At 40.0% G+C, this 27,634-nt stretch overlaps 1 protein-coding gene across 3 annotated transcripts in view; it reads right to left on the bottom strand.

The window, feature by feature from the left end:
• The window catches only part of DST (dystonin), a 397,510-nt gene that overhangs the window by 105,305 nt on the left and 264,571 nt on the right, over positions 1–27,634 (bottom strand). For all 3 annotated transcript variants that reach the window (XM_075268370.1, XM_075268369.1, XM_075268371.1), the window contains exons 45-59: positions 26,057–26,209; positions 23,801–24,034; positions 22,910–23,191; positions 19,857–20,399; positions 18,166–18,342; positions 16,957–17,080; positions 14,806–15,014; positions 13,422–13,739; positions 11,497–11,663; positions 11,018–11,174; positions 10,808–10,934; positions 10,299–10,358; positions 7,254–7,486; positions 5,135–5,264; positions 3,625–3,824 (exon numbers count right to left, since the gene is read on the bottom strand). In XM_075268370.1, the coding sequence (XP_075124471.1) occupies positions 3,625–3,824; positions 5,135–5,264; positions 7,254–7,486; positions 10,299–10,358; positions 10,808–10,934; positions 11,018–11,174; positions 11,497–11,663; positions 13,422–13,739; positions 14,806–15,014; positions 16,957–17,080; positions 18,166–18,342; positions 19,857–20,399; positions 22,910–23,191; positions 23,801–24,034; positions 26,057–26,209 (3,114 nt within the window). The remainder of the gene's footprint in view (positions 1–3,624; positions 3,825–5,134; positions 5,265–7,253; positions 7,487–10,298; positions 10,359–10,807; positions 10,935–11,017; positions 11,175–11,496; positions 11,664–13,421; positions 13,740–14,805; positions 15,015–16,956; positions 17,081–18,165; positions 18,343–19,856; positions 20,400–22,909; positions 23,192–23,800; positions 24,035–26,056; positions 26,210–27,634) is intronic.

Below are 27,634 nucleotides of genomic sequence, written 5' to 3'. Positions count from 1 at the left end.
GCACAGTTCCATTGGGCCGCATTCAGACAACACTGTAAGAGACACTGTCACATAACAGAATACCTGAAGGGACAGTCTATTTGCTAGTCAACATGACAATAACATGGCAGGAACAAAAACCTTCTGCTGTAATACGTCCATAATGGACACCATGAAACACTGGAGGGTTAATTATAAGATATAATGCAAGCCACAGATGTTAATGGAGTCAGAAGTGTACTTTGTGGCTGCTGACTAAGGGGGCATTCACATGGAGGAAAATGGCCGTGAATTTGGTGTGAAATTTCAACGTTGAAAAAACGCCTCCCATCCACTTCAATGGGTTCCTTTTTCTGCTAGCGCTGAATCTGATGCGGATTCCACACCAAATTCAGCACCATTTTCCTACGTCTGAATGGATCCTAAGGGTCCTTTTATGTGGACGGGTTTTCTGCCCATAATGAGCACAGATCACTGCTGTCTACATGCACAAATCATTGTACTACATAGGGACAAATGATTGTTACTATGAATGTACGTACTAATACAGTCTGTATTTGTCAACAGCACATTCCCCATTTACACGAGGGCATGTGCTGCAACAAACAATGATTTTTATTTCATTGTCTCACTGCATATTCTCAACTGGCAATGAGAATAAGCAATGTTCAGGGACTAATATTCCTATCGATTAAGCCAAACACCGGCTTTGCGTGACTGCCTTTAAGGTGCTGTTCGGTACATACATTTTTTCTTAAAAAATTATGAGCATGACAGTGATTTACGGAAAAGGCATTTCTTACATATCAAGCAGTAAACAGTGGGGACCTGGGTAGGGTTGTTGCAGCAACAACTCTCTGTCACTACCAGAACTCAGTCAGGCCTAAGAGAGGGGGGGTTGTGACTGCAGATAACCTCAAAGGCCTGCGAGTATTCAGATTTCCAGGTTGGAGATTAAATAATGATACCCCAACTTTGCCAGGCATTGGGGCGCATTGGGCATGTCATCCTGAGTGATCGGTCTACTGATACAGTTTTTTGCTCTGTTTTTCTACATTCTCCTGCTTTATCCTCTTGTTGGATGATTATGATTCCTATTCTCTGATGGGTCAGGCAATTTAATGATGCTTATTAATGTATAGTAAGGTTATTTGGTTTTGGCAGCTGGACCATTTAGCCCACTTAATGTGTTCCATTGCAAGTGATTGCATATTTATGTATTTAAGGAATTTCAATAAATATGTATATCATGATTTTTACTATTCCTCTCTCATACTTCAAGTTGTGTCAAAATCTTTGGTGTGATGGGGGACATAAACAGATAATATTACAACATTAATACACAAAACTGTGAATATGTATCAGTCAGGAATTCTGTTAGTATTCTAACAAATTTATTCTAAGCTTCCACACAGTAAGAAGTGTAAATGGATCTGATATTTATGGCAGTGACGGCCAAATCCAGATAAATATTTGTATCAATGATAAATACTGTCATCAGCCTTCTACAGAAAGTATAAAAATAGGCATATTGAGTGACCGCACATAGCCAAGCACTAAGATGAATACTTGTTGAGCATTAGATACTCTTCAGTGTACAAGATCACAAGCAGCATGAAATCGGAGGGGGTGATCTCATGTGAAACATATTCTTTTCCTTTTGGTCTGGAAACATCTGGGGGGCATGTAGCGGCAAAGAACATTGTTGTAGTGAAGGATAACAAATATCTGGGACATGACAGTCACTGGACCGGCAGGGTGAGCAAATCAGTGACTGATGTATACAAAGTATTAACCTTGAGGTCTCAATGGAAATGGTGTACACATGCAAAAATAATTAACCAATATGATTCAGAGATGAATAATCTCACAGGAAACAAGCAATGAGTGTTAAATATAGTGGAAATAATGTCATTAAGCCCTCCACAGCCTGTCAACTATGATGTGACATGACTTCATGTCTATGTACCCATATGCAACCTCTTCACCTCATATCTAATTCCGGCTAGGTTCATCTATGCACCGGGTGTCCGTCCAGAAAAGATCCATCATAAATCACCCGACGAAAAAGTCCCACAAGCCCAAATCTTTTGTTCAGTGACTTCAGTTAAAAAGAACAGACTTCCGTCTGACACCCAACTGACTTGATTAAAGTCAATGGGATCTGTCGGGTTCTATTGGTGTTGGCAATTTTTTTGATCTGTTTGTTCATCTGACCCTCTGACAGACCAGAAGAATGGACACCCAGCACGGATTACTATTGTTGTAGTGCTGTATTCACACTTCCGCACATTGCTGACTTGTGATGTCTGTACTTTTCATGGACAGCGCCATAACTTGCTAATTTGCAGATGGTACTGTCACATTTTTGAAAAACAAATCAACTTTTTTTTTTCAAACATTCAACTGCACTTATCAACTTCTCCGGGTCCGTGAAAAATGGACGGCACGCAGAGGCCATCTTTTTTTTTCATGGGTCCATGAACTTTCATTGTTATGATGCATCTACATCAATGGGGGGGGGGAAAACACCCTTCTTCTGTTTTTAGTTTTCATGGACTATATTCACACTGTGCATTCATGTACATATGTAATCCACATTTTTCAGGATGGCATAGGAATCAACTAATTTTAATGTCCTCATTCAAACTACAGGTTCGTGAAAGATGTGAAGAAAGGATCAACCACTAATTGTACACCATCAACACAATACCATGGAGGAGTGCTATGCCTGAAAACTACAAGCATCACATGTCTGCAAAGTGTGAATACAGCATAACTCTAACTCTAGCAGCATGTCTACTAAAAATGAAAACATAAAGAGACAAATGAATAAATATAGGTTCTCTTTACATCCATTTTCCTGATGCATTTGGTTCTGGGAATGCAGGTGATGTATATGTTTTATGTATTTTTATGTTGGATAGAATAGTACAGCACGCTCCACTATTCTGTCAAACAGCAAAAAAAAGGACAAAAGTGAGATTTTTTTTTTTCTTCAAAAATTAAAGGTTGATATATATTTAGACAGACAGGTGGACTGATAGTACTGCTATACAAGTTGCTTAGCAGAGGTGTTGTCCAGAATAATAGTATTTGCAAGGAGGCAGGGAAAAAAAAACAACCCACACTCGCCTATCCCTGGTGATCCAGTGTTCCTTCCATATGTGACTGTTGAGGCCAAGGTGGCCTAAGGAAATGACATGGGACGTCATAGGTGGCTTATGTAACTGACGTCCCAGTTCCTTTATTTAGGCTGTTTAATTTACATAGAAACCAAATTTATTCATTTGGTAGACTAAAGGTCTTCTGATGAGTAAATAACACAGGGTTTCTTTAACTCTTGTACATGAGCTGCTTTGTGGGATAGGACAGAATGATAAGAACATATGTAGTTAATCTAGTTTATCATAGATTTTAGAAAGTATATAATTGGCAGTGCTCAGTAAAGTCAGAAAGTCCACAATTTCCTCATCGTCAAAGGGATGTCTGCATTTACCCTGACTAGAAAGAGGAGCTGTATGACTCCCTTCACCAACAGACAAAAAGCATATGTGCAGTGTTCTTGGCATAAAAGTAAAAGTGGAAAGATGGAATTTTAATAAAATATCAGATAAACAATGTGCACAGAAGTACTGGGTTTACCTGAACTTGCTGTTTTTGTGTTTTCAGCATATTAGGGTCTATTGACAAAGGTCCAAGAACACTGGCCATGAGTTCCTTCTCTATAAGCCATTGTTTTAACTGAGCCTCTGCGTTCTGGAACAGAGTCAGGTCATTCGAAGACTCTTCCAATGTTTGCTGCCTTTCAGCTGTCATCTGGGTGATGTCTTTCCAAGAGGATTCTACAGCAACCATAAGTGAGAGACGACAGAAAAACCAGACCTCATTATTTATAGAAAGCCTTCATTTCTTGTAATAGATTGTAACCAGTTTTGTGTACAAAAACCTGTCTCTTGTACTCATGTACAGAAGACAAAATGACTGTAAAGATCAATAGTGGGCCTATCACCTTTGAAACGTAAAGAAATATAGTGAATCAAATATATTGTCATCTCGCGATTACGATGCTGTTCATGTCACAATAAAAATGGGATGGAACCTGTCATACTGAGCATGGCATCTGATCTGTCTGCAGGCAGCATGTTGCCGAGCAGCGTGATGTAGAGTTTTGAAGGAAAATATTTAGTATAAATTCACTAAAATCCCTACGCCTTCTATTAGTGACTAGATTAGAGAGCTATCTCTGTAAATACAGACATACATTTTTCAGTAACTAAATAGTCCAAATGACTCTTAACCATAGGAAGTATGGGTTTATTGAATCTTTTCCCACAAAATTGCTGTGCATCCTACTCTTCTCAGATCCTGCTTATTTATATCATGTGGTCTGTAGATCAGACACTATATTCAATGTGACAAGTTCCCTTTAATTTTATTACTACTGTTCTTTTGCATAGGTACAATAATTATAATAAAAGTTATATGCATTTTATAACAGCAGTTCTTTACCCATGGTAGACTGACTAAGATTTACTAATTTGTCATGGTTGTAAAGTGGTATTTCCTTAAACTACAATCATATAATTTTGCACCAGATCATATTAAAACGGATATATATCCCAAGAAATCGTAAAACACTAAAAGGGCTGACTAGACATCTGCTGGTATGATGTGGAACACAATATGGGAGGCTTACGAATGTAAAAAATGTAAAAAATGGCACTGCTTAGTTACACGAGTTATCAGGAGAATAATAAAACGTGCCAGTCCATCACTGTTTAAGTTTTATTACTAACAGATAAGCAGGTTCCCTGAAGTTCGAAGTTCATCTCTGTTGAGGGGGCCAGTACTGTGTAAGTGTTGGCTTCCCTGCAGCTACTCCGACTCCCCTCCACTCATGCCATGTGACTAATAGTCTGAGTGTCAGCAGGGGAGGAAGAGGAACAAGAGTTTTGGCCTCTCCAGGGGACCTGCTTATACATTAGTAATAAAGCTTAACCAGTAACATATATCAGTAAATCTGCCACACAGGCCACAGTCAAAAAATATTTGGAAGGATCTTGACTATAATATTGTCTGTGGTACTGAAAAAAAAAGTAAAAGTTTAAAAAATACAAAGACTAAAAGACTCCACATCAAATTTGCCGAATACCTATTTTATCCAACATGTCCGTCCATTTTTGAGCTTCAGATGCATCTTTATTTGTCTCTATAATATTTTTTAAGTTCTCCTTCAGTGCCTCCACTTTACTTTCATTCTGTTTCACTTCTGTGGCAAATACCTAGAGAACATTCAATGGTAGATAAACGTGAGCTAACATAGAGGTAGCACAACATTAGAAATAAGGCTGAATAATATGCACAGCAGGCGCAGAATAAGACTACAATGGGCCCCCTGGTAGTATCAAGATTGTGGTCCACCCGGGCTGAAGATTTCAGGGGCTTGTAAATGGGCTGAGTATCAGCTGAAGGGGCTCTAGTAGGAATACTCATTTTCAATCCGTCCCCAGTGTTAGGCTGGGTTTATATATAGAGTGTGCTATGCATACAACATGCACCTGGGATGCTGCTGAACCCACAAATCAGATAAATGTAGGTGAAGGCAATTTTATTTTCAATGGCAATGGAGTATAGGATGGGAGACTGTGTGTATTTAGTTACATGTAAAATTGTACCAACACCATTGGATACACTTGTTAAAGTTGGTTCGAGATTTGGGTGGCCATGGGTCCCTCAGAGCCTTAGGCCCCAGACAGCTGTCCAAAAAGGTAATGGTATAATCTGCTACTGACGCACAACAGTATAACGATGTACAGTTGTCTAATAAATGAAAGTTGGCAAACTCCACCAAACGCATATTAAGGGAGAGTTCACACGGAGTTACGTGCCGCGTGATGTGGCACGTAGACGCCGCGGGACCCTTTGCAGGCTTTACACGCTCCCATTGATTTCAATGGGAGCGGGATCGTATGCGCCGCGCTAGTTTGCGGCCGTGAATAAATGCACGGCCGCAAACTAGCGCGGCGCATACAATCCCCGCTCCCATTGAAATCAATGGGAGCGTGTACGGCCCGCAAAGGGTCCCGCGGCGTCTACGTGCCACATCACGCGGCACATAACTCCGTGTGAACTCCCCCTAAGAGACATTTGAGCTGACTTCTTTACAGCTGACTTACCCTTGGTTTACATCTGAGTGTGGCAATCCGTTTGGGGAGTCCGCATTGGGCCCCACATCGAATGGACTACTGAACACATCTGCAAGTGTTGTGCATTGAAAGCACAGAGAACCCATAAACTATAATGGCGCCCATGTGCTTGCTGCACGCTGCCAACACGAATCATGCGGACAGGAAAGTAGATTGTGAAGTACTTTTCTGTCCACATGTTCCCTGTGGAGATCTTGCAGCAAGCACACGGTCTCCATTATAGTCTATGGGGATCCATGTGCTTTCACTGTTCTCCGCTTGCAAATGCGTTTTGTAGTCAGTTCGGGGGGGTCCCATGCGGACTCCCCCGAACAGATTACCAACGCAGATGTGAGTGAGGCCTTAGCCAGCATTGATGTTAATTGTGTGATATGACTGAGTTATACATTAGTTATACATTAAAGATAACGTCTGACCAGCTGCTAAGCAAAGATCTGTATAATGCTGAGGTATCAAGTCAACATGAGCTGCATTATTTGCATTGTGCTGATCAAATACCTGTACAGTACACTACATTGATGATATCAGTTGTTCTGGTTTTGTTGTGTAGTATAATAAAGCTTCCCACACATAATTCTGTCTATTTCATTTGCTTTGAAGCATGTGGATGGGAAAGCATAAAAGGACTTTGGTGTGACTGCATAGAAATATGAGATTTTTTTTTTTTTTTTAACAAAACTATGTACAGCCATAGCTTTCTGTGACATGCATGTTTCCTTCTGATCCTCATATGTAATTATACTATTTTACCCGTAAACCACATTGCGATAGCAGTCCTATATTTGTCAAAAATTCAACCAAGCCATATGATATGTTTTTGGCACTACAATACTTATTGATATAAAAGGGGTTATCCACTGTTTTTCAAATTGTTGGTCTATTCTCATAATAAAACATAAATTTTAGATCAGTGGGGGTCTGACTGTTGGGAATAGATGTCCCAGCCCTCACTAACATGATTATACAGCATGATATAAATATGTCTATGTACTCGTATGTATGTATGTATGTCTATGTCTATGTACTATGTCTATGTATCCATTGATGTCTGTGTAGATGCAGTACCTTATGTTGTTGGGCTTGGGCTCGTACTGATTCACTGTCAGTAGGTGCCTCCCATGCTGTAGCAGTTGAGTGCATTTTTTCCAGCCATTGAATCAAGGAGTTAGTCTCATCATGCACTTGCTGAAGTTGTGACAAGCGAACTTCCAAATCATGTACTTTATTTTTTAATACATTTCCCAGATGTTCATAGCCTTCATTAACATCCGACATCCCCTTCTGCACAATAGCTAGTTCTAGAAAGAAAATATGAAAGTAAGGGATATTTCACAGAATACATGTCATATATATATACTGCATTTGTTTGTACTTACTTCTTTAAAGAGGACCTTTCACCTCCTGGGGCACATGCGGTGTAATACACCACTAGAAAGCCAACAGTGCACTGAATCGGCTTTCATGTTCTGTGCCCCCATTAAAGAGCTATCGGTGCCGGTACCATAGCTCTTCACCGTAAGAAGGGCGTTTCTGACAGTCAGTCAGGAATGCCCTTCTTCACAGCAGCATCCGTTGCGCTGTACTGTGAGAGAGGGCGTTGCTTACTGTCCAGTGATGACGCCTCCCTCCCCTCCTGATAGTGCTCTTCCATAGATGAGTACTAGGGGGGGGGGGCGCGTTCCTCACCGCTCTCACAGTATAGCGCTATAGGTGCTGCTGTGAGGAGGGGCGTTTCTGACTGACTGTCAGAAACGCCCTTCTGACAGTGAAGAGCTACGGTACCGTCACCGATAGCTCTTCACTGGGGGCAGAAAATGGGAAAGCCGATAGTGTGCTGAATTCAGTGCACCCACATGTGCCCCAGGAGGTGAAAAGTCCGCTTTAAGTTTAAAAGAAAAGTAGTCACATTTATTATTAATAATAACAATAATAATAGTGATGGCCAGAATAACCATTATTTATCACATACAGATACATTCATATCCATTTGTAATATAAGCTAAAGTGTATCCTGCATTGTTTGTAATTTGACTGAAATGCCACCTAGTGGTAACCTTATGTATGCAGAAGAAAATGTATCAATATCTATTACATTTAAGAGCATGCTATCATCAAACACTTCTGGAATTTCTGGACTAGTCACATTAACTCCTCAACATTCACATTAAAATTCCAAAAATCCTCCCCAAATTGTCACTTTTTTTGTTTGCAGATTTTGAATTTATAACTGAAATTAAAGGGGTTATCTGGTTTCTAACATTGATGTCCTGTCCTTAAGGTAGGTCATTGATAGTAGGTCTACAGGGTTCGGACCCCCGGGACCCCCGCAGTTTACCAGTACCAAAATCACCAGTTTTGTTTACATAACACGACTCATACAAACTTTAGTAGTGAAAGTAGGTACCGCAGCACTGCCGCATAGATTTCAATGGGACAGCTCTGCAGTGCCTACACTTACCGCTACAGTTTGTATGGCGAGTGAGTAACACAACTTGCAGTATATAAATAATACCGTAAACCACTCTATCTTGGTACCAGTGACCTGTGAGGGTTTCGGGTGTCGAACCCCCATAGATCTAATATTGATAGCCTATCCTTAGAGAAGGCCATCAATGTTAGAAACCAGATAACTCCATTACTTTAACATTACTGACATAAAAAGGTGGTGCCCTATGTGCATTTTAACCCTTTAGCAATCACGTTTAGACGTAAACCAGTAACATTTCCACTTTCATAACTTATTACATAAGCCTTTTTGATCAGTTTTTATTACTTTTTCAAAGGTGAGATGAACAAGAAACATCAATTATAGTATCTGAATTTTATGGTGTTTATCATGAAGAATAAATTACATGATAATTTTATTTTAGGGTTTGTTACAGATGTGGTGACACTAATTGTGTGTATTTATTTATTTTTTTCAATATCAAGGGGGAAATAAGTCTATTTTTACTTTTTTTCTGTAAAATGACTTGAAAGCATATAAGGGCTTAAATGGCAAGCATGCTTCTGATTGTTTATTTGGTGTGTTTGTGTGTGTGTGTGTGTGTGTGTGTGTGTAGGGGGGTAATATACTGGAGAAAAGTCCCCCTCCCCTCAGTCCATCCAAAGTGATAGGAGAATAATAAGATAAATTTCTCCTCTCTGTGCACTCTCTCTAACTAGTTTTAAAGGACTTTTCCGGCCCAAAATGGATCAATGATGGGTCAGACACTTGGATTCTGCACAGAGCACCTCTTCACAAACCCTACTATTGCATGTATTTGTTTCCATTTCCTGGCAAACCTCTTTAATCAGTGGCGTAACTAGGAATGGCAGGGCCCCAAGGTGAACATTTGACATGGGGACTCTCTCCCCCCCCCCCCCCGCACAAATCGCATTCCGGCACACACTATTATTCACCATAGTGGCCTCTATACAAACTATTATTCGCCATAGTGTCCTCTGCACACACTATTTTGCCCCATAGTGGCCTCTGCACACACCATTATGCCCCATAGTGGCCCCTGCACATACTGTTATGCCCCACTGTGGACCACCTATGAACAATTATTATATGCTGGGGTCTTTTCAGACCCCAAAGTATAATGATCGGAGACCCAGGGAAGGATACAAACATAAAAAGCAACGTTACTTACCTCTCCCTGGCTCCTGCGTGACGTCTGTCCATTTTTTATGTTCCGTCACCTCCCCTGGACCTCCAATTATTATACAGAGAGTGAGGTGGAGCGAGGATTGGTAAGTAAATAGGGCCTGTTACCTGCTGGGGTTACTCCAGCAGGTAATGGCCTATTTAAAAAAATGTCCTAATGTCTCGGGCCCTGTGGCAGCGGCTACCGTTTTTTTTTTGTTTTTTTTAATAATGGCACTCCAGAAATCCAATTGAAGGTAGAGTGCTAGGCTAACACAGACACACCTGGTTTGGGGATCACTCAGCTCAGCAGACATAGCAGAGAGGATAAGGAGTTTTGGATCACATACATGTGATGTTTCATTGGTGACGTGTATCGGCAACAAACTTTCCTGTATGTTATTACATCTGCGTTATGCATGTGTATGTATATGCCTCATATTCTTGCTAAAATGATCAAAATATTATGCATGTATTACCTTTGTTAGTTAAATTCTCCTTCACATATGAAGAAACAGAACCACTGACAGTGCTCCTACCTATAATCCAAAGAACAGGTAATGTGAATATGTACAGAAATTTACCAAATACTAACAATGAAAGTGACAGTGAAAAAAATAGGCATGTAAAGAAAGGAAAAGAACAGTTATGCTGAGGAACAGCAGTGTAGCATACTAATATTATATACTTCCCCAAATGACATAACCAATACAAAGAGTGCTTCTAAGTAAACACCAGCTGGTTTCACCACTGAACACATAGCAGGGAGCAGATCCTCATCTGCTAGTGTATTAGACACCACAGTCAATCACAAAACATGAGGCTGTTCCTTCACAATAACTGCAATATCACTTCCAACTTCATAAGATCTCAAAGATTATTGGTGAAGATGAAGAGTTCTAGAAAGTAAGGGGCCCACTGAACTTTCATGTACAGGGAAGAATTGCTGTCTGTGTCTCCCTGCCCCCTGAGCTTCATGACTAAATACCTGACTTGACCGCTGATCTAGTCTTTGCAGGTGACGTCACTTCATTTATCAAGCTACACAATGCTGTCCCTTTGCTGTTCACTTTCTGTACATCTTCTCCTTTTAGTGTCCATTCATCCTGTAAATTCTGAAAGAAAAAAAACACTTTTAAAGATACTGCAGCCTATTTATCCATTGACACTTACTAGCCTCCATTCCTAATGAACTAACCTTTAGATCTCTAAAATGTTTAGAGAGATCATCCAAACACAGTGTTGGGCTTTGTGCAGGGATTCTATCATTTACACAGGTGAGCCAGTGTTTTACAGCCTGGACTAAAGACTGAAAAGAATCCATCTGTGCTTGGCAGGACGACACATCTTCTTCCCTGAAAATGCAAAGTTAAGAAACCATTAGTGAAACACCAACAAACAATGAATGCCGCCCTTATCCTTGTAATCTGCTCAAAGGCAGTTCAAGACATTTACTAAAACAGTTAGAAAATATTGCACATTACACATTAGCCAATGATCAGACAGTTCAGAATGTAAATTATATTACTTGTGATAAGATGTGATCAGAAAGCTGTACTAAGAGGTTTCTGCATATGTTCTGCTATGTGCATTAGCCATGAGAATTAAAATCATTTTTTAAGTACCGTATATATTCATTAAATGTCAATGTAAAAGTTACAATATGCGTGTACTTACTTTGCCTTAACAGTCTCCTCAAGCTCCTGAAATTGTTTTAACATAGAGTTTACTTTTTCCAAAACCATAGTTTTTTCTCCAGGAATGGCATATACACATAACTCATCAACAAGCCGGTGTAAATCTTCTAGGTTCTGTTTGTGCTCCAATATCTCATTGCTTGTTTCCTGTCACAGAATAATGTAAAACTTTAAGACTTCTGTATTTACCATAAAGAGATTTATAAGATCTCACTATCAGATTAAGGCTAGGTATAGATCTAACGGAAAAGCAATATGGAATATACATTGACAATACATTTATTACATGACGGATACCACTGGAATTCAACAGATCCCCTTGGTTACAATGGATCTGTTCATCACCCATTTTGGCACCATCTTTTTCAGGATAAAATACAGGAGTTTGCAGGACTTTTTGGGATTTTTAATGAAATCTGCCTTGAAGCTCTTAACAGAACCTCTGACAGAAACGAAGAGAGCCTTATGTACGGTATAACAGATTTCACTCTGCCAAAGATACTGAAAAACAAACTCTTTCTCTAGATGTCCCTTAGGCTAAGGCCCCATGGTACGATACGCAGCGAAAAAAGTGCTGTGGTAAGAAAATGTGACGGGAATGCCATCGTCCTGCAGCACTTTAAACAGAAAGTTCACAGAGTTTTCCTCCGCAGAATTTCTGTTACAATTATATATATATGGGAAAGCCGTCGGCGTTTCCATAGATATAATTGACATCCTGCGATTTCAAAGTGTGTCTGTGCTGCGGTTTTAATCGCAAAGTGGGCGTGGGATTCAAATTGCGGTGTTTTCGGCTCGTGGGGCCCCGGCCTTAAAGGTTTTTTCCATTTTGGATATTTTGAAATTTCAGCAGAGCGACTGGAGGCCCAACCCTGGTAAATGCTACTAAGGAAACATAGGAGGGATAGCAAAGTTACATGGTTTTATTTACATTTTAACCCCTTGACAAAAAATCGAAAAACTTTCCAAAAAAATGTTTTTCCTAAAAGTCGCCATATTTTGACACCTGTAACTTTTTTATATTTCGTGTACTTATAATTATAGTGCATCTTTTTTGGGGGGTAAAGTGTACTTTTTGGTGGTGTTGCTGGTGGCGGTCGCTGTGCGGCGCTGCACCCAGAGTGGGGACCCCCTATACAGAGGTCATCGTGAAGTGGCTAGTGGGCTTATGCACCTTGATCAATATGTATACTCAGAACCTCATGTTCATTTTTGTAGATTTTGCTGAAAAGCATTAAATCAATGCATAAGATTGGGATGTATGGTCCATATCCCTTTTTTTTAAAAAAGATACGGCATCCGTTGTACCATTACGGCGGATGGCTAGAAAGGGATAAACAGGTTTCTGAGGGTCTGCCTTAACAGGGCCCCCTATCTAGACACAACATATACAGTAAAATTTTAATTGCATCACTAACTCTCTGAAATAACTCAACAGACCACGGGGGGAAGTACCACTGGTGCAACCTGTACAACTGCAAAGGGGCCCAGTAGATCTGAGGGGCCTATTACCTTAACAGCAGCTTTCTGCTGTCTATCACATGGGTAGGTACTCCTTTTTTGTATGGCGTGCCAATTTAAATCAAAAAGTCAAAGATTATGTACTTGGAGTATCTAAGTGGTTGGCAAAATGTTTCCATCATGCATTTAGTATGTGTGCATTTCTGGAGACTACTAAGTTGAAATAAATGGATAAAGTGTATGGAAGCTGAACACTGGAAGATACAGCTAACGGTTATACCCTATTTAGACAACCTTAATTCATAATTATTTTTTCATTTATATATGAATTGAAACTTTATACCCTTATTAATACATGTACCCTAAATGACAGCCAGTCAATAAAATTCCACAATGAAGGGTCTATAAACTGTTATTAGAAGTCTATATGAATGTATTCTGTACCTGCATGTACTGAGACAACTCTGTCACATCCTTTCCAGGTCCTTCTGACTCAGTCAGTGCTTTTAGTTTTTTATCCAAGAATGACTGAACTTTGCAAGAGACATCCTCAAACTGCTCAACTTTAGTCTTCAGATCTTCCATCTTCTCAGTGCGAGCTCTGGTTTGTTCAGTAGCGTTAGAGAAGCGCTCAGATAGGTCATTCATCTTTCCTTGCAGAGAACATGCAGCAGATGAATCTGCATTCTCCATGAACTTCTTTACCTTGTCATTCATTGCGTTGATACTGCTCTGGCGACTAGCAATATCTTGCTCAAGCATCTTAAAAAGTAACCAGAAATGAAATGCTTAAGACAAGAAAAACATTGAGTGGGTAACTAGTATGGATACAATCAACATTAATCTAAGCATAGTTATGGAAGAATATTAGCTAGTCTTATAAGTATTGTTTCTAAACAAACAGTAATCCACATTTACCAAGGCCTTTGTGCTAAGTTTCTTATTGATTTATTTACTGATTGCACTAAAACAAGTAAATGTTAGACACTTTTCAATAGCATCCACATATTTGTATATGGCTTTGTCAAGTCAGAAAAAGCACAAGATTTATTAATGGTCTAAAGCAGGCTAACTAAGGCTATATTCACATGACAGTGAAAACTGGCCGTGTGATGTCACGCGGCAGCATTATTTTCACTATCAATGCATGGAGGCTATTCTCATGACCAGTATGAACATCGCTCATGTCCTATTTTCATCCGTTTTCACGGATCTATCTATAGACAGAAATGTATGGCGGACCTGTGATAACGGGTGCCTCTCAGGTACAAGACAGACGTGAAAAAGAGGATTATCTAACTTCTAGCAAGATATGCCAAATTTGTCACACAGTCACTGTGATGTAATCTGGCACAACTTGTGACTGCAGGGTCTAAGTTTATGCTGTCTTATTCACAGGCATTAGTAAATGTGGTTCAATGTTCCTTTAAGCAAATCCTTAGAATTGGAAATAAATAAATTGAAAATCTTCTGTTACAATTAGAACTTTAGGTTTTCTTAGACTAAGGCTAGGTTCACATCTGTGCCAGGCTCTCCATTGTTTGGGTTTGCTGGAAGACTCTAACAACAGCGAGCCAAACCTCTAAAACAGCGGTTACACAAAGACACCGTCAAACCCATAGACAATAATGAGGTCCGCTGGTTGTGTAGTGTTTCCATATTAAAAGCAGTGGAGAGGAAACTCCTCAATGCAGTACTTATCTGTCTGCTGTCTTTTGCAGCAGACTACTACGAATACTCCGATGTACAAGTGAACTTAACCTAAGATAGTTTCATTGTACATAACTAAGAGCCCAGGATAAAATGGGCAGTCCTAATATTCACTTACATTATTTTTTGAGATAATTTCCTGAATTGCTGAAGAATTTAATGGCACTTGTTGATGTTCTTTTAAGTCATTTTCAACTCCTCGCATCCAGTCAAACATTTCATCCAATCCATCTTGAACACTTAGTGATCGAGTCAGGGTTATCTGAAGCTTTTCATTCCAGTCGCTCACAGACTGAGATAAATTATTGTATCTTCCCACTATGTCATCTGTAATAGGTCATAGAAAAATGTGTTAAACTAAGAAAAATGCATAGGGAGAAAAGGTTTTAGAAAAATGACTAGACTGCAGAAACTGCATCTAATTCTTCAATGTCAGTGCAAATAGGTTTAATGTGTGCTACAATTCTTACATTGCCTAATGTGAAAAATACTGCAGCCTCTTGGACATGTACATATAGTGTTTGAGTATACAGAATATAAGTCAAGAGAAAATCCATTGCCATTTGTTCTAGCTAAGGGGACTTGTCAAAAAATAATAAACTGCCTATGTAGATATTCTGCATATGCTCCAAGCCAAATAAAAAACAGCTAGCCCTCTAACAATGTAGAAATCCTGAATCTATCTGATGGCAATAAATGGAAACAACAAAAGGAATGCAATAAAATAAATACAGAAGTAGCTCTAGCTAGGAAGCTGGCGCAAAAGGAATATGAGGTTTGCATAAAGAAAAATATATACATATTTTTCAACTATAATATTACTCCCTCTTTAAATCCCTTGTAAGCCCTCATCTTAAAGGTAGGGTGCAGTTTTGGGCTATAATAATATATAAGAAGACAGGTATAAAGGACAACTACAGCAGTTACTGAGATGGATTGTTTCTTATAGAATGAAAGACTATCTAGAAGTTAAGGGACTTTTAAAGGGATTCTACCACTAAAGCAACATTTTTTCTAATTACCACGTCGGAATAGCCGGCGTCCATTTTTGGGAGGTCGCTCTTGCTCTTGTAGTTCAATAAAAGAACGTACTGTGCAGGGGTTGGAAGTTGGACCGGGACGGAAGACAGAAGAGGCGGGGTTGCAGATGAAGATGGAGGCGGCGCTGGAGTGAGCTCTCGGGCAGCAGTGGGGACGCTCCCATCGGCGTTTGAGCGCTGGGGCCCGCCCTCATTGCTGTGGAGAACTTATTTGCATACCGGTTAAAACCGGTATTTCTAAGGAATGGCGCCGCGGAGACCACGTCTAAAGGTAAGAGACAAATAGCCTTTCTTAAGGCTATTTCAACGTGGTAATTAGAAAAATGTTGCTTTAGTGGTAGAATCCCTTTAATGTTAGAAACGATCCTAGTAACATGTAAAGCCTATATACATTAAGGTTAAAAAATAAAATGTTAAATGACATTAATTGAAAGTTATAACAGACTCGGGATACAGTATTATCATTATGGAAGGATCTTTTCCGGACCACTGTAACTTGAAACCAGGCTCAACATACAATGATGCTTGGCTGGAGTTTACAACAAACCAGCATGATCATTTTTCGCAGGTAAAACCCCTGTGTTAGTGAATTGCACGCACTGACTGACTGACTGACTAGTAGCGCCTCTCTACAGTTTAGCATAGTGCTACATGTTCTGTACTTCCCTTAACTCTGCCCCGGTGAACTGCTCCTATGGGGAGAACAGGTTTATGTTATTTTTGGGGTGCACTGTGTATACTTTTCAGGACCGCCAAAAAGTTCCTGTCACCCTCATTGAAGGTGACTTTTATGGGTAAGGATTTGCTATATCTATATTAGTTGTCCGATTATTTTTCTACAATTTTCTTTTGTACTTATTTTGGTGACATTTTGATGTCTCCAGAACCAGTTACTAGTTTTCCATAGAGTTATTGTCTAAGATTACAATGGTTTCAATTTACAATGATTGTCACACAACCAATGCCAATTGTAACTTGAGGGACCACTGTACTATGAATCAGGAGACACTATTTATATGTGGATTAAAGGTACTGTAAGGCACAGTAATGTAAAACATTGAGACAAATTAATTGCAATGGTATTGAGGGTAATCTGGTGGACAATTCCATTTTTGATGTGTCTTTCTTTCACCCTACAGTATCCAACAACTACAATACAACTGACCATACATACATTGTAAAGAGTTATATTGCAAACGAAAAAAGAAAAAATTGGATTAGGTACATACCAAGGGGCTTTTGGATTTCATCTTGGTTTAACAAAAGTCCCACTTTTGTATCAAGAAGACCTTCTGCTGTCTTCTTAAGTTTTTCTACACCAACTTGATGAACAGATACCTGTTCACAGAGCAACTAAAGAAAAGGAGAAAATGCAGATAAAATAGAAAATTAATAAGAACCTATCTACTAAACTGCTTTTTCCAATACACAATTAATTTGGCAACATATATAAGGGATCTTAGCTTGTGATCAAGTAGTCTCCAAAGTCACTTGTGGTACTAATAAAATAATATAATTATCATGATTTTATAACACCTAAATGCTGCAACCATATTAGGCAGCATTCACACTGAGTAACGCTGGCGTTTTTTGTGCTTATTTTGGCGCATAGCGCCGCGTAAACGCCGCGTTTTGCGCTATGTGCCAAAATAAGCACAAAAAACGCCAGCGTTACTCAGTGTGAATGCTGCCTTAGGCTGTGTGGCGTACAGCAGACAGAAATAAATTGGGTTTATCCATATATTTCTCCAAGCCATAGAGATGTAAATAACATTACTAAATATTGTATTCCTACCGTATCTTTACAAACATTAGCTGGGACAAAATTTTAAAAAGATTGTCTGAAAATCAATTATTGTTTAGCATTTTCACAAATGAACTAAAGGAGCTGTGCAATTATCCACAGGATGTGGGCAACTCCAGAGATCAGGACAACGGGCGACCAAAAGTCCCCATAAATTCTCTTTGTGAATGGAGTGCAAGTGCGCCTGTATAACTGTGGGCACTGCCAGAGACTACAGTCCTGGCAGCCCCACATCATTGTTTTCCCAAAGCTGTCACCTTATGGCACACAACTTGGGATATCTTAAATAAAGAGAAAAGGTAAGAAAGGACACGTATTACATTGGGCAAGGAAGTGGAGAGTTCTCAGAGAAAAAAAGAGAAGGAGGACTACAGATACAAACTAATTAGAAAGTTTATTTCTAGTAAAACGTCACATTATGACTAATGCTAAAAAAAAAAAAAAAAAAAAATCCTCCACAACCTCTTTAACAACACACTGGCTATTGCCCCAGTATTTACATCAATTTGCTCACTAATTGGAAAATGGCATGACCTTTTATTAGCTATAGTTAATAAGACAATGACAGACTAAGTAGAGCCTTTATAATATGCGGTGGTTACAACAAGCAATTCTAAAGAGGAAATACAAGTACCTTTGTTTCTTCTATCTGTCTTTGCAAGTTCCTGGTGTCTGCAGCAATGGGCTCAGACAACTTTTTCTGCACAGCAGATTCAGATTTTTGAAGACCGGCCAATATTCCACAAGATGCTTCTTTATAGTGTTCATATTTGTCTACTAAATCCTTCAGATTATTTCCAAGCATATTACACTAAAAGGAAATCAGAATAGGCAATTACAAAAAGTTACTTCACATTCAAGAAAAAATGCAGTAGTTCTTTCTCTTCCATTTATCAGCGTTATCAGATATGCTTCAAGCATACTGTAGCAGGGCCGTTTTAATGCATTGGAGGGCCCTGTGCAGCTCCGCGCTCCACTATAACATTCAACCTCTATCTGTGTCCTAAGAACACAGATAGAGGTGAAATCACTGCCTGCCACCCGGAACAGCAGGACATCACCCAAAATGTGGGACTGCCCCCACAACCATAGGACCCAGTGCGGCTGCACCATTGCACCTATGGTTAAAGCGCCCTGTGCTTAATCTAGATAAAATTAAATAGTAGTAAAATAACAGTTCAAAAAGGTGGGAAGGATACACGAATAAGGGTTCAAAATTATGCAATCAGCTATAATAAATTTTAATACTTCCATCACAAGAAACCCTGATATCTTAGATATATGCCTATGCATTTCTGGCCAATAGGTAAAGCAATATTGAGCTGAATTTAAGTAATATAAAAAATTGAGAGTCTTCAGTAGTTGATACCTTTTTTAATGGCTAACTAAAATGATGACAAATTGCAAGCTTTCGAGGCTGCTTAGGCCTCTTCGTCAGCCTAAGCAGCCTCGAAAGCTTGCGATCTGTCATCATTTTAGTTAGCCATTAAAAAAAGTATCAACTACTGAAGACTCAATTTTTTTTTTATATTTCATATCCACTGGCTTTTCCTTATACTGAATTTAAGCCGATTTTCCCTCAAAATTAGCTCCAAGTTCTGCCTGAAATCTACCTCCAATTCATTCCAATGAGAAATAGACACTGATTTTTTTCCTCTGGCTTATTTTTTAAAATATTAGAAAAACCTCATGCTCAATCTTTATGCAGATTCCTCCTGATAACTTTCATTGAAGTGGATCTGTGGTGCTAAATTTCTGTCTGGCTGGTATGATATTTTTAAATTCCATGGCAAATTCCTCCTTTTGAACATACCCTGAGGTTAAGTTCACACAGGGTTTTTTGGGCGGAGGCCGCCTCAGTTTCCGGTCCAAAATAGTGGTAGCTGCGACTGGATGTCGGTGCAATCCACCGGCATCCAGTCGCACACTACGCTCCGGATTAGGCCCAAATGAATAGGCCTAGTTGGGAGGGAGGGTCTTCAGGAGGATGTTGCAAGATGAATCCGCCTGAAAGAATGAGCATTTCGCTTCTTTTTCCCGGAACAAACAGCTCCCGGAAAAAAGAACTGAAAGACTCCCATCGATTTCAACGGGAGCCGTCTTTTTGGTCAGGATTTTGAGGCGGATACGGCCTCAAAATCCTGACTAAAAAAACCTCATGTGAACTTACCCTAAGAAGCACACAGTGAGGGTAGGGAAATAGCTGCCCTGAACCCTGAGTTGTTGATGTATGTAACAACGTGAGACCCAGTTAGCATTCATCCATTACAGTAAAACATGACAAAGCTGTAGGAATAGCAAGATAAGAATCCCAAAGACAAATACCTTTGAATGTAAAGACTTGAAGTTTTCTGAAGCTATGTCTAATTTGCTTTGTACCATCTTACAGGTTTCTATGGTGCTAATATTATTGTTGTCTTCCACCATATCATCTTTACTGCAGGATTTTGCTGCATCTAGCACCCTTTGTCCAGATATAGTGATATAACGCAAATCTCCTTTATGAGAAATCACATCCTCTGAAAAGCTTTTTTGTCTCTGAAGCTTGGTCAGAAGACCTGCAAAGTTCTCAGCTCCACTTTCCAAATGTTCTAGTTCATGTTTCGAGTCTTGAAGCCAGTTCTCAAACTCACTGTAGTCGGTCGTAAACTTTTCTAGCTCCTCTTGAACTGTTTGTATCACCTTCATTTTTCGCTCTGACTCACACAAAGCAGATTCATACTGGGCTTTCAATGCTTCTATGTTTTTCTGGAGATTTTCCTTCTCTTCAGGGGTAAGATGGCGGCCTTGTTTCTCAAGTAGAGCTTGGGCTGATTGGGTAGCTATTATAACTGCCTGATGCTGAGACACAATTTTCTCATGCTGAGCCTACAGATAATAAAACATTGTGTAAATGTGACAATAAAATAAGATTTTAAATAAGTTCTACATCTTACAACTTAGAATATGAAGAGAGAGTGAGAGTGATGCAAGTGTATGTAAATCTAAAGTGTTAAGTCTTCACTTTAGTGTGCCTCTTGAGACTAGTGTAGATACTCAGTTTCTCAGACTTCTACACTTGCTACAGTGGCTTCTACACTTTCCAAAGGTGCAGCTTCCTTTTCATGAAAACCACAGTTTTTTTTCTTATGCAAATTAGCTGAAAAGTGCTTTAGGGGCATGTCTTCTCTTGCCAGGGCTGGTTATCTAGAGCAGAGTGAAGCCCCACTAGGAAAAGAAACACCTCTAAACACCTTTTTCAGCTAATTTGCGTAATAATAATAAAATGCAGATTTTCACAAAAAATTAAGCTGCATGACAGCATAAGGGTCAGTGTACAAAGAGTTTTTTGACGCTGATTTTAACGCTGAATCCGACTCAAAATCAGCCTCCAAAAAAAGCCTCCAAATAGAGTTCTATTGGGAGGCTTTTTTTTTGAGGATGATTTTGAGGTGTATTCAGCATCAAAATCAGCACCAAAAAACTGTATACACTGACCCTATGAAGGGCATCTTTGGAAATTGTAGCTACAGCCCTACAAGGTACTGTCATTAGTCTGCTAACAGACTCAATTAACCCCTTAAGGACCAGGCCATTTTTTGGTTTCGCATTTTCGTTTTTCCCTCCTCACATTTCAAGAGCCATAACTTTTTCATTTTTCAGTTCACAGAGTCACATGATGGCTTATTGTTTGCGGGACAAATTGTACTTTGTAATGGCATCATTCAATATGCTGTGCAATGTACTGGGAAGCTGGAAAAAAATTCAGAATGAGGTGCAATTGGAGAAAAAATGCATTTGCGCCATTTTCTTATGGGTTTAATTTTTACAGCGTTCACTGTTTGGTACAAATGACATGTTACCTGTGTTCTACGTGTCAGTACGAACGCGGTGATACCAAATTTATATAGTATTTGAAATGTTTTGATACTTTTAAAAAAATGATAAACTTTGCAAAATAGAAAAAAAAATTTGTGTCATCATGTTCTAATACCTGTAACTTTTTCATATTTCCATGTATGGAGCTGGTTGTGGTGTCTTTTTATGCGGGACAAGATGACGTTTCTATTGATACCATTTGGGGAAAGATCTGATGGTTTGATCACTTTTTATTCAATTTTTTATAGGAGGCAAAGTGTTGAAAAAAACGCTTTTTGGCTGTTTTTATTTTTTTTGCCGCTACGCCGTTCGCAGTACGGGATAAATGTTTTAATATTCTAATAGTTCAGGCATTTTGGAGCGCAGGGATACCTAATATGTTTATGTTTAATGTTCTTTAATTACTTTTATAGCTAATCTAGGGAAAGGGGGGTGATTTGAACTTTTATATTTTTTTTATTTTTTTAATACTTTTAAAAACTTTTTTTTTTCTTCTGTTACATTTATGATCAGACCCCTTAGGTACCTTGAAACCTAGGGGGTCTGATCACTCATACTATTCGCTACAATACTACAGTATTGCAGTGAATAGCAGAATCCCAGCACTCTGGCATCGTCTAATAGATCTCATGCAGAGACAAGCCTGGAAGCCTTCAATAGACTTCCGGCTGTCATAGCAACCGATCACCGCCCTCATGTGACGTTCAGGAGGGCGGCGATCGGGGAAACATGGCGGCGCCCATGCCGCCTGCGCTGTTTACACGCTGCGGTCGCGTTTGACCGCAGTGTGTAAAGGGTTAACAGCAGCGATCGGCTCGGGCACCGACCGCTGCTGTTAGTGGCAGGTCCTGGCTGTATGAGCTCAGCGTGTGAGCTCGCTCCATACATCCCCATGCGACCCATGACGTACAGTTACGTCAAGGGTCGCTAAGGGGTTAAAGAGGTGAGGACTGTTTAAACCGAAAACTCCATTTACATTTATGGGTCAGTGCAGCCATTTGTACATCTTAAAAAAGACCTTTCATGTTCTCAGGCACATGCGGTTTTATATACCACTAGAAAGACGACAGTGCAGCTTTCCCGTTATGTGCCCCGGAGATGGAGATATCAGTGCCATTATATTGGCAATGATCTCTGCCCACTTTTAGAAGGGCATTCCTGACAATCTTGGTGGGCTGTGAGGAACGCCACCCGTAACTGTACTCATCCATAGTACTAGTACTGGGGGCGTTATTCAAAGCTTAGCATTATTGTTGGTTGGTAAGGAACGCCCCCTCTGACAGTACAGGGCTATGGATGAGTACTGTCAGGAGAGGCGTTCCTCACAGCCCAGCTAGACTGTCAGAAACGCCCTTCTGACAGTGGGCAGAGATTGGTAACAGCATTGATATCTCTAGCCCGGGGCACATAACGGGAAAGCTGACAGGAGATTACATTTCTGCCAATCCTTTGCAAGATAATAACAGAAGTGTAAACTACTATATTGTGTAGATGGAAACATAACCATCTTCTTACTGTACCTTCACTTTTTGATACTGGCTACTTAAATCCTCTTCTTTAGACTGTTCTTGGGAATTCATGAAGTTTGCTTTTCCATCGCACACAATCAGGTTACCATTAACCTCTTGCACGCCATCCATTATAGACTGTATTTCACTGTCTTTATGATGTGTTCCATTTAGTTTAATGTGAGGTTTTTTTGCTTGGTTTCCATTCTCTGCTTCTTCATCCACATGTGAAAGCCAATCTAGCAGGCTTTCTATTTTGTTTTTGCTTTCTTCCAGTTGTTCTACAGCAGCAGACTAAAAAGAAAATTAAGAGGATGAATATAATAAATAAATTTAGGGGGATTCCCCAAAACAACATATGGTACACTGAATACGGCACTACAGGACCCATGGAGGGTTGTATTCAGTGATTCCTGTCAGCCCCACACAGGTAAATGAAGAGATGGTCATAAATGCAGACTATCACTTCATAAAAAGGTGGTCCCAACACCAGTGATCAGTAACTTATCCACACATTGGGGAGTTTCCATAGGATAGGGGACAAATGTTGTTAATAGGAAACTCCATTTATTTGAAATAGTAAATGCTGACAACTTGGCCACTGCACAGAGAACATCACTAAAAATCTTTATTTGGTTTAGGCTAAGGACCCACGTAGTGGACTGCGATAAAAAAAAAGCGCTGCAGGTAAACCTGTGGTGGCAATGCATCACGTTTTTTTCCCGCAGCACTTTTCACAGAAAGTCCACAAGGGTTACCGATATTGGAAATCGCAGCATGTCCACTGGGCATATTTTTCCACAATATGTATATGGAATTTGCTAGAATTTACGCCAGGTGGGGCTCCAGCCTTAATGTGAAGACAAGTGAATTCTGGATAATATAAAAATAACTATCAGGAACCTTTTCTGTTTCTTTTTTTATGGCTGTTGTGACTGCTTTTTCAAGTTCTTTCTTGGATTGTTCTGCTTTCTTACGCAATAGATCAAACTTTGCTTTTGCCTCTTTCAGTTTGCGCTCAACGATTGCTTTTTCTTCAGGGGAAAGTTTATCTCCATGTTCTTTAAGGAATTTTTCTGTATTCTTCACAATCTCCGCAAGCTCACTGGCACCAGCTTGCATATCTTTCTGTAACTCCTACAAATTTAACACAAATAGATTAGCTGGAGTATAAAACTATTTGATTTCCTAAACTATTACTATCTCAATCTGGTACTGTTAAAAATCACATCATTCTTGACAAAAATCCCCTTAAACCTACACACCCTCTGTACCAGGGGCAGGTAACCTTTTTTGCAGGATGTACTTATCTATCAACTATAAAGTACTTAGTGTGCCATGCAATAATTGAAGTTTTTCAACCCCTACGTAAAACTCATGTAATGGGACTTGCAGCTGTAATACAGAATGTAGAATAAGTCTGTATTACAGTTGTGTTAATATGTGTATTGGATGCTCTGCTAGAAACGTCCAGTGCAGATTAAAAAAAAAATAAAAATCAACATATTTTGTGTGGTAAAATGCCTGGCTATACACAATATAATGCCCCTTACTGGCCTCCGCACAGTATAATACTCTAAAGGTTGCTCCACACAGTATAATGGTCCATAGTGGCCCCTACACAGTATAATGCTCCATAGTTGCCCCCACAAACCATAATGCTCCACTGTGGCCCTTATACAGGATAATGTTCCTCTGTGTTCCCCACAAAGTATGCTGCACCTTAGTGCCCCATAGGGTACACTGCCCATTAATTCCAATACGAATACCCCCCTCCCCCCTTCTGTTCGCCTAAGTCTCCTATAGAAACTAGAAAGCACTCTTGTCCATAACATGATAGCAGTCAAGGAGCATGTGACTGCACAGGTCCCTCAGCCTCCTCCACTATACAAGTACAAGTTTTCTGAGTGCAGTGAGCATTACTATGGTCATATGGTCCTTCTTCTGCTGCTATGTTATATATGGGTTCACTGGAGGCAGGGAGAGTGGGGTCTGCTGGGTAAATATGGCTTGTGTGCTATCCTTGGTCCATGGGCTCGGGAGTGGCCAAACCTTGCCCTGAACCATGAAAAATGCAGTAATGACTTGCATTATATATTATATTTCAAGAGTGTTATGAAAAATTAATAGAATCTATCTATTGAATCCCTATAAAAATGTTTTAATGGCATTGAGAAAAATAATACCATGTTCTAGTGCTAAATTATCAAGAGATGAAGTGACAGTGGTTCCATAACAGCTAATGAGACTGTGTCCTGATGGCTTAAAGACATGACGTCTGGATCCAAGTCTCCAGCAACATCCTAGTTACTGCTATTAAAGTCAGGATTTGGGCATTATTTGAGGACAAAGGTACTGATAGATAGCATGAAGCTGAACCACAGCCTTTAAGCCCTGTGTTTTGAAACAATACTGCAAAAAATGTAATGGACACAGCAGATTGGATTCAAATCCACAGTACACCTTATATTTCACTAAACTATGGACTAGCAAAATGTTTGGGGCAGACAGATGGCAATATGTGTACAGGATAAGACTAGACCAAATTATTTTGTAATCTGTTAGAAACACAGAGCTGCATAAGAGAAGTTCACTAGATGAAAGGACATTTTTAAATTAAGACTAGGAACAATGCATTGCTACAATAAAAAACGGTGGAAAGATGCGTGTAGAGCAACTGAGTCAATACTGTATCTAGTGTCGCCAACATCTTAAGGGTCCATTCACACAGAGTATTTTGTCAAGGAAAAAATCTGCTTCAGGAATTAGAAAATGTTTTTGTCCTCCACCACAGTGTATGGACCTTGAAAAAACCGCTAGCTGTTTCCACGCGGTTTTTGCCAATTCAGCGCCCCCCGATTTTCCACCTTCCATTGACTGCGCTGGTTTTTGCAGGCGGAATCCGCCTAAAAGAAGCCTTTTTTTCGCTAGCAGAAAAAAAAAAAAAGATAACGGAACCCCTAGAACTCTCCTTGCCAAAAAAACTCCATGTGAATGGACCCTAAGGGTGCATTCACACGGAGGAAAATGGAGCTGAATTTGGTGTGGAATCCGCGTCAGATTCAGCACTGAAAAAAAGCCTCCCATTGACTTCAATGGGTTCCTTTTTCTGCTAGCAGAAATTAATATACAGCCAATACCTACAATACAACACAATACCTCATATTCAGCCTGACAGTGCTGTAGATCTGTGGGGTTGTCACGAGCAGTCAACATGTCTTGTTGGCCAATAAGCCTGTTTTCTGTCTGAGTAAGCAGATCACATATTTCTTGCAGCTTATCTTTGTGCTCTTGGAGCTGTACTTCAGCATCCTGGAGGAATGAATGCAAAAACACACAAACTAAGCCCTCTTTACATGTGCAGTTCATAAAAGTCATAAATCACAGTGTGCTGTAAACATGGTCATAGTGGATTACGCTTAAGCAAGGTGACTTAAGTATAGAAGAAGGTAACATTTGATTTATCTCGAAGTGCAAACATTGCAAGTTGAGAGAGATTTTAAAGCCTGACCATGCATAAGTAAAAGTAGATAGTTCAATTGCGTTGCTTATTCCCGTGTCTTTTCATCCTGGAACCTGTGTTAATAATGATGCAGAAAAAACATCAAACAGATGTTAGTATCGAAATATGGTTGTTAAAGCAAGTTGCACAATTAAACCGGATGCAAAAGATTTATAATAAATGGTAACACCTTATCTTTTTAAGTATAATAAACTATGTAGCATTACTATTATCCTTTTTTTTCTGACGCTAGGTTCACACCTATGTTCTTCTTTCCGTTCTGTGCTTTCCGTCTTCTGCATGCCAGAAGACGGAAAGCACAGACCGGGTCCGGCCGTGAGTGTTTTATGCTCTCCGCCGCGAAACCGGATTTTTTTTATCCGGACACAGAGTACTGCATGTCCGACTCTGTGTCCGGATTATAAAACCCGGTTTCGCAGCGGAGAGCATAAAACGCTCACCACCGCACATCTCTCTCACCCATTCAAATGAATGGGTGAGAGAGACTCCTGCAGGTTTCCGTCTCCTGCCTCTGTTTTAGGCAGGAAACGGAAACCTGCATAACGGAGTTCACAACGCTGATGTGAACGAGCCCTTACTGATGATTTAATTCCTTTAAACTTATTATTTTAATGCAACTTCCCTGGGCCTTTGCTTAATTTTTTCCATGGTCTGAAGAGACCCCAAGAATAATAGTGATTCATGGTTGGAGAACCGAGGAGGGTTCCTGCTTACAGTGGCGTAACTAGGAATGGTGGGGCCCCCGTGGCGAACCTTTGACATGGAGCCCCCTTCAAAGACCCCGACCGACCGCCCCTTTTCCCCCGCATTCCTTATTATACTCCATAGTGGCCCCTGTACACAGTATTATACCCTATAGTGGCCCCTGTACACAGTATTATACCCTATAGTGGCCCCTGTACACAGTAGTATACCCTATAGTGGCTCCTGCACACAGTATTATGCCCCATAGCGGTCCCTGTAGTACAGTATTATGTGCTGTAATAACCCCTTCATCCCTAGGTAGCAGGCAGCTTGCCAGCACAGTACTGTGTGCGGACAGCCTGCCCTGTACACATGGGTTAACCGACCAGTCTGCACTCAGTCTTCAGAAGACTTCAGCGCTGTGCTGATAACTGCATAAATTGAATCCCCGGCTCTATCTTCTTCTTCCTGCACAATGTCTCCGCCCCTCCCCCACTGTCAGGACACACGCTGAGACTCTCCACCACCCG

The sequence above is a fragment of the Leptodactylus fuscus genome, chromosome 3, assembly GCF_031893055.1.
Source record: "Leptodactylus fuscus isolate aLepFus1 chromosome 3, aLepFus1.hap2, whole genome shotgun sequence".
NCBI lineage: Eukaryota > Metazoa > Chordata > Amphibia > Anura > Leptodactylidae > Leptodactylus > Leptodactylus fuscus.
Note: the sequence above shows the minus strand (reverse complement) of the source record. Positions and strands in the feature narration are given on the sequence as shown.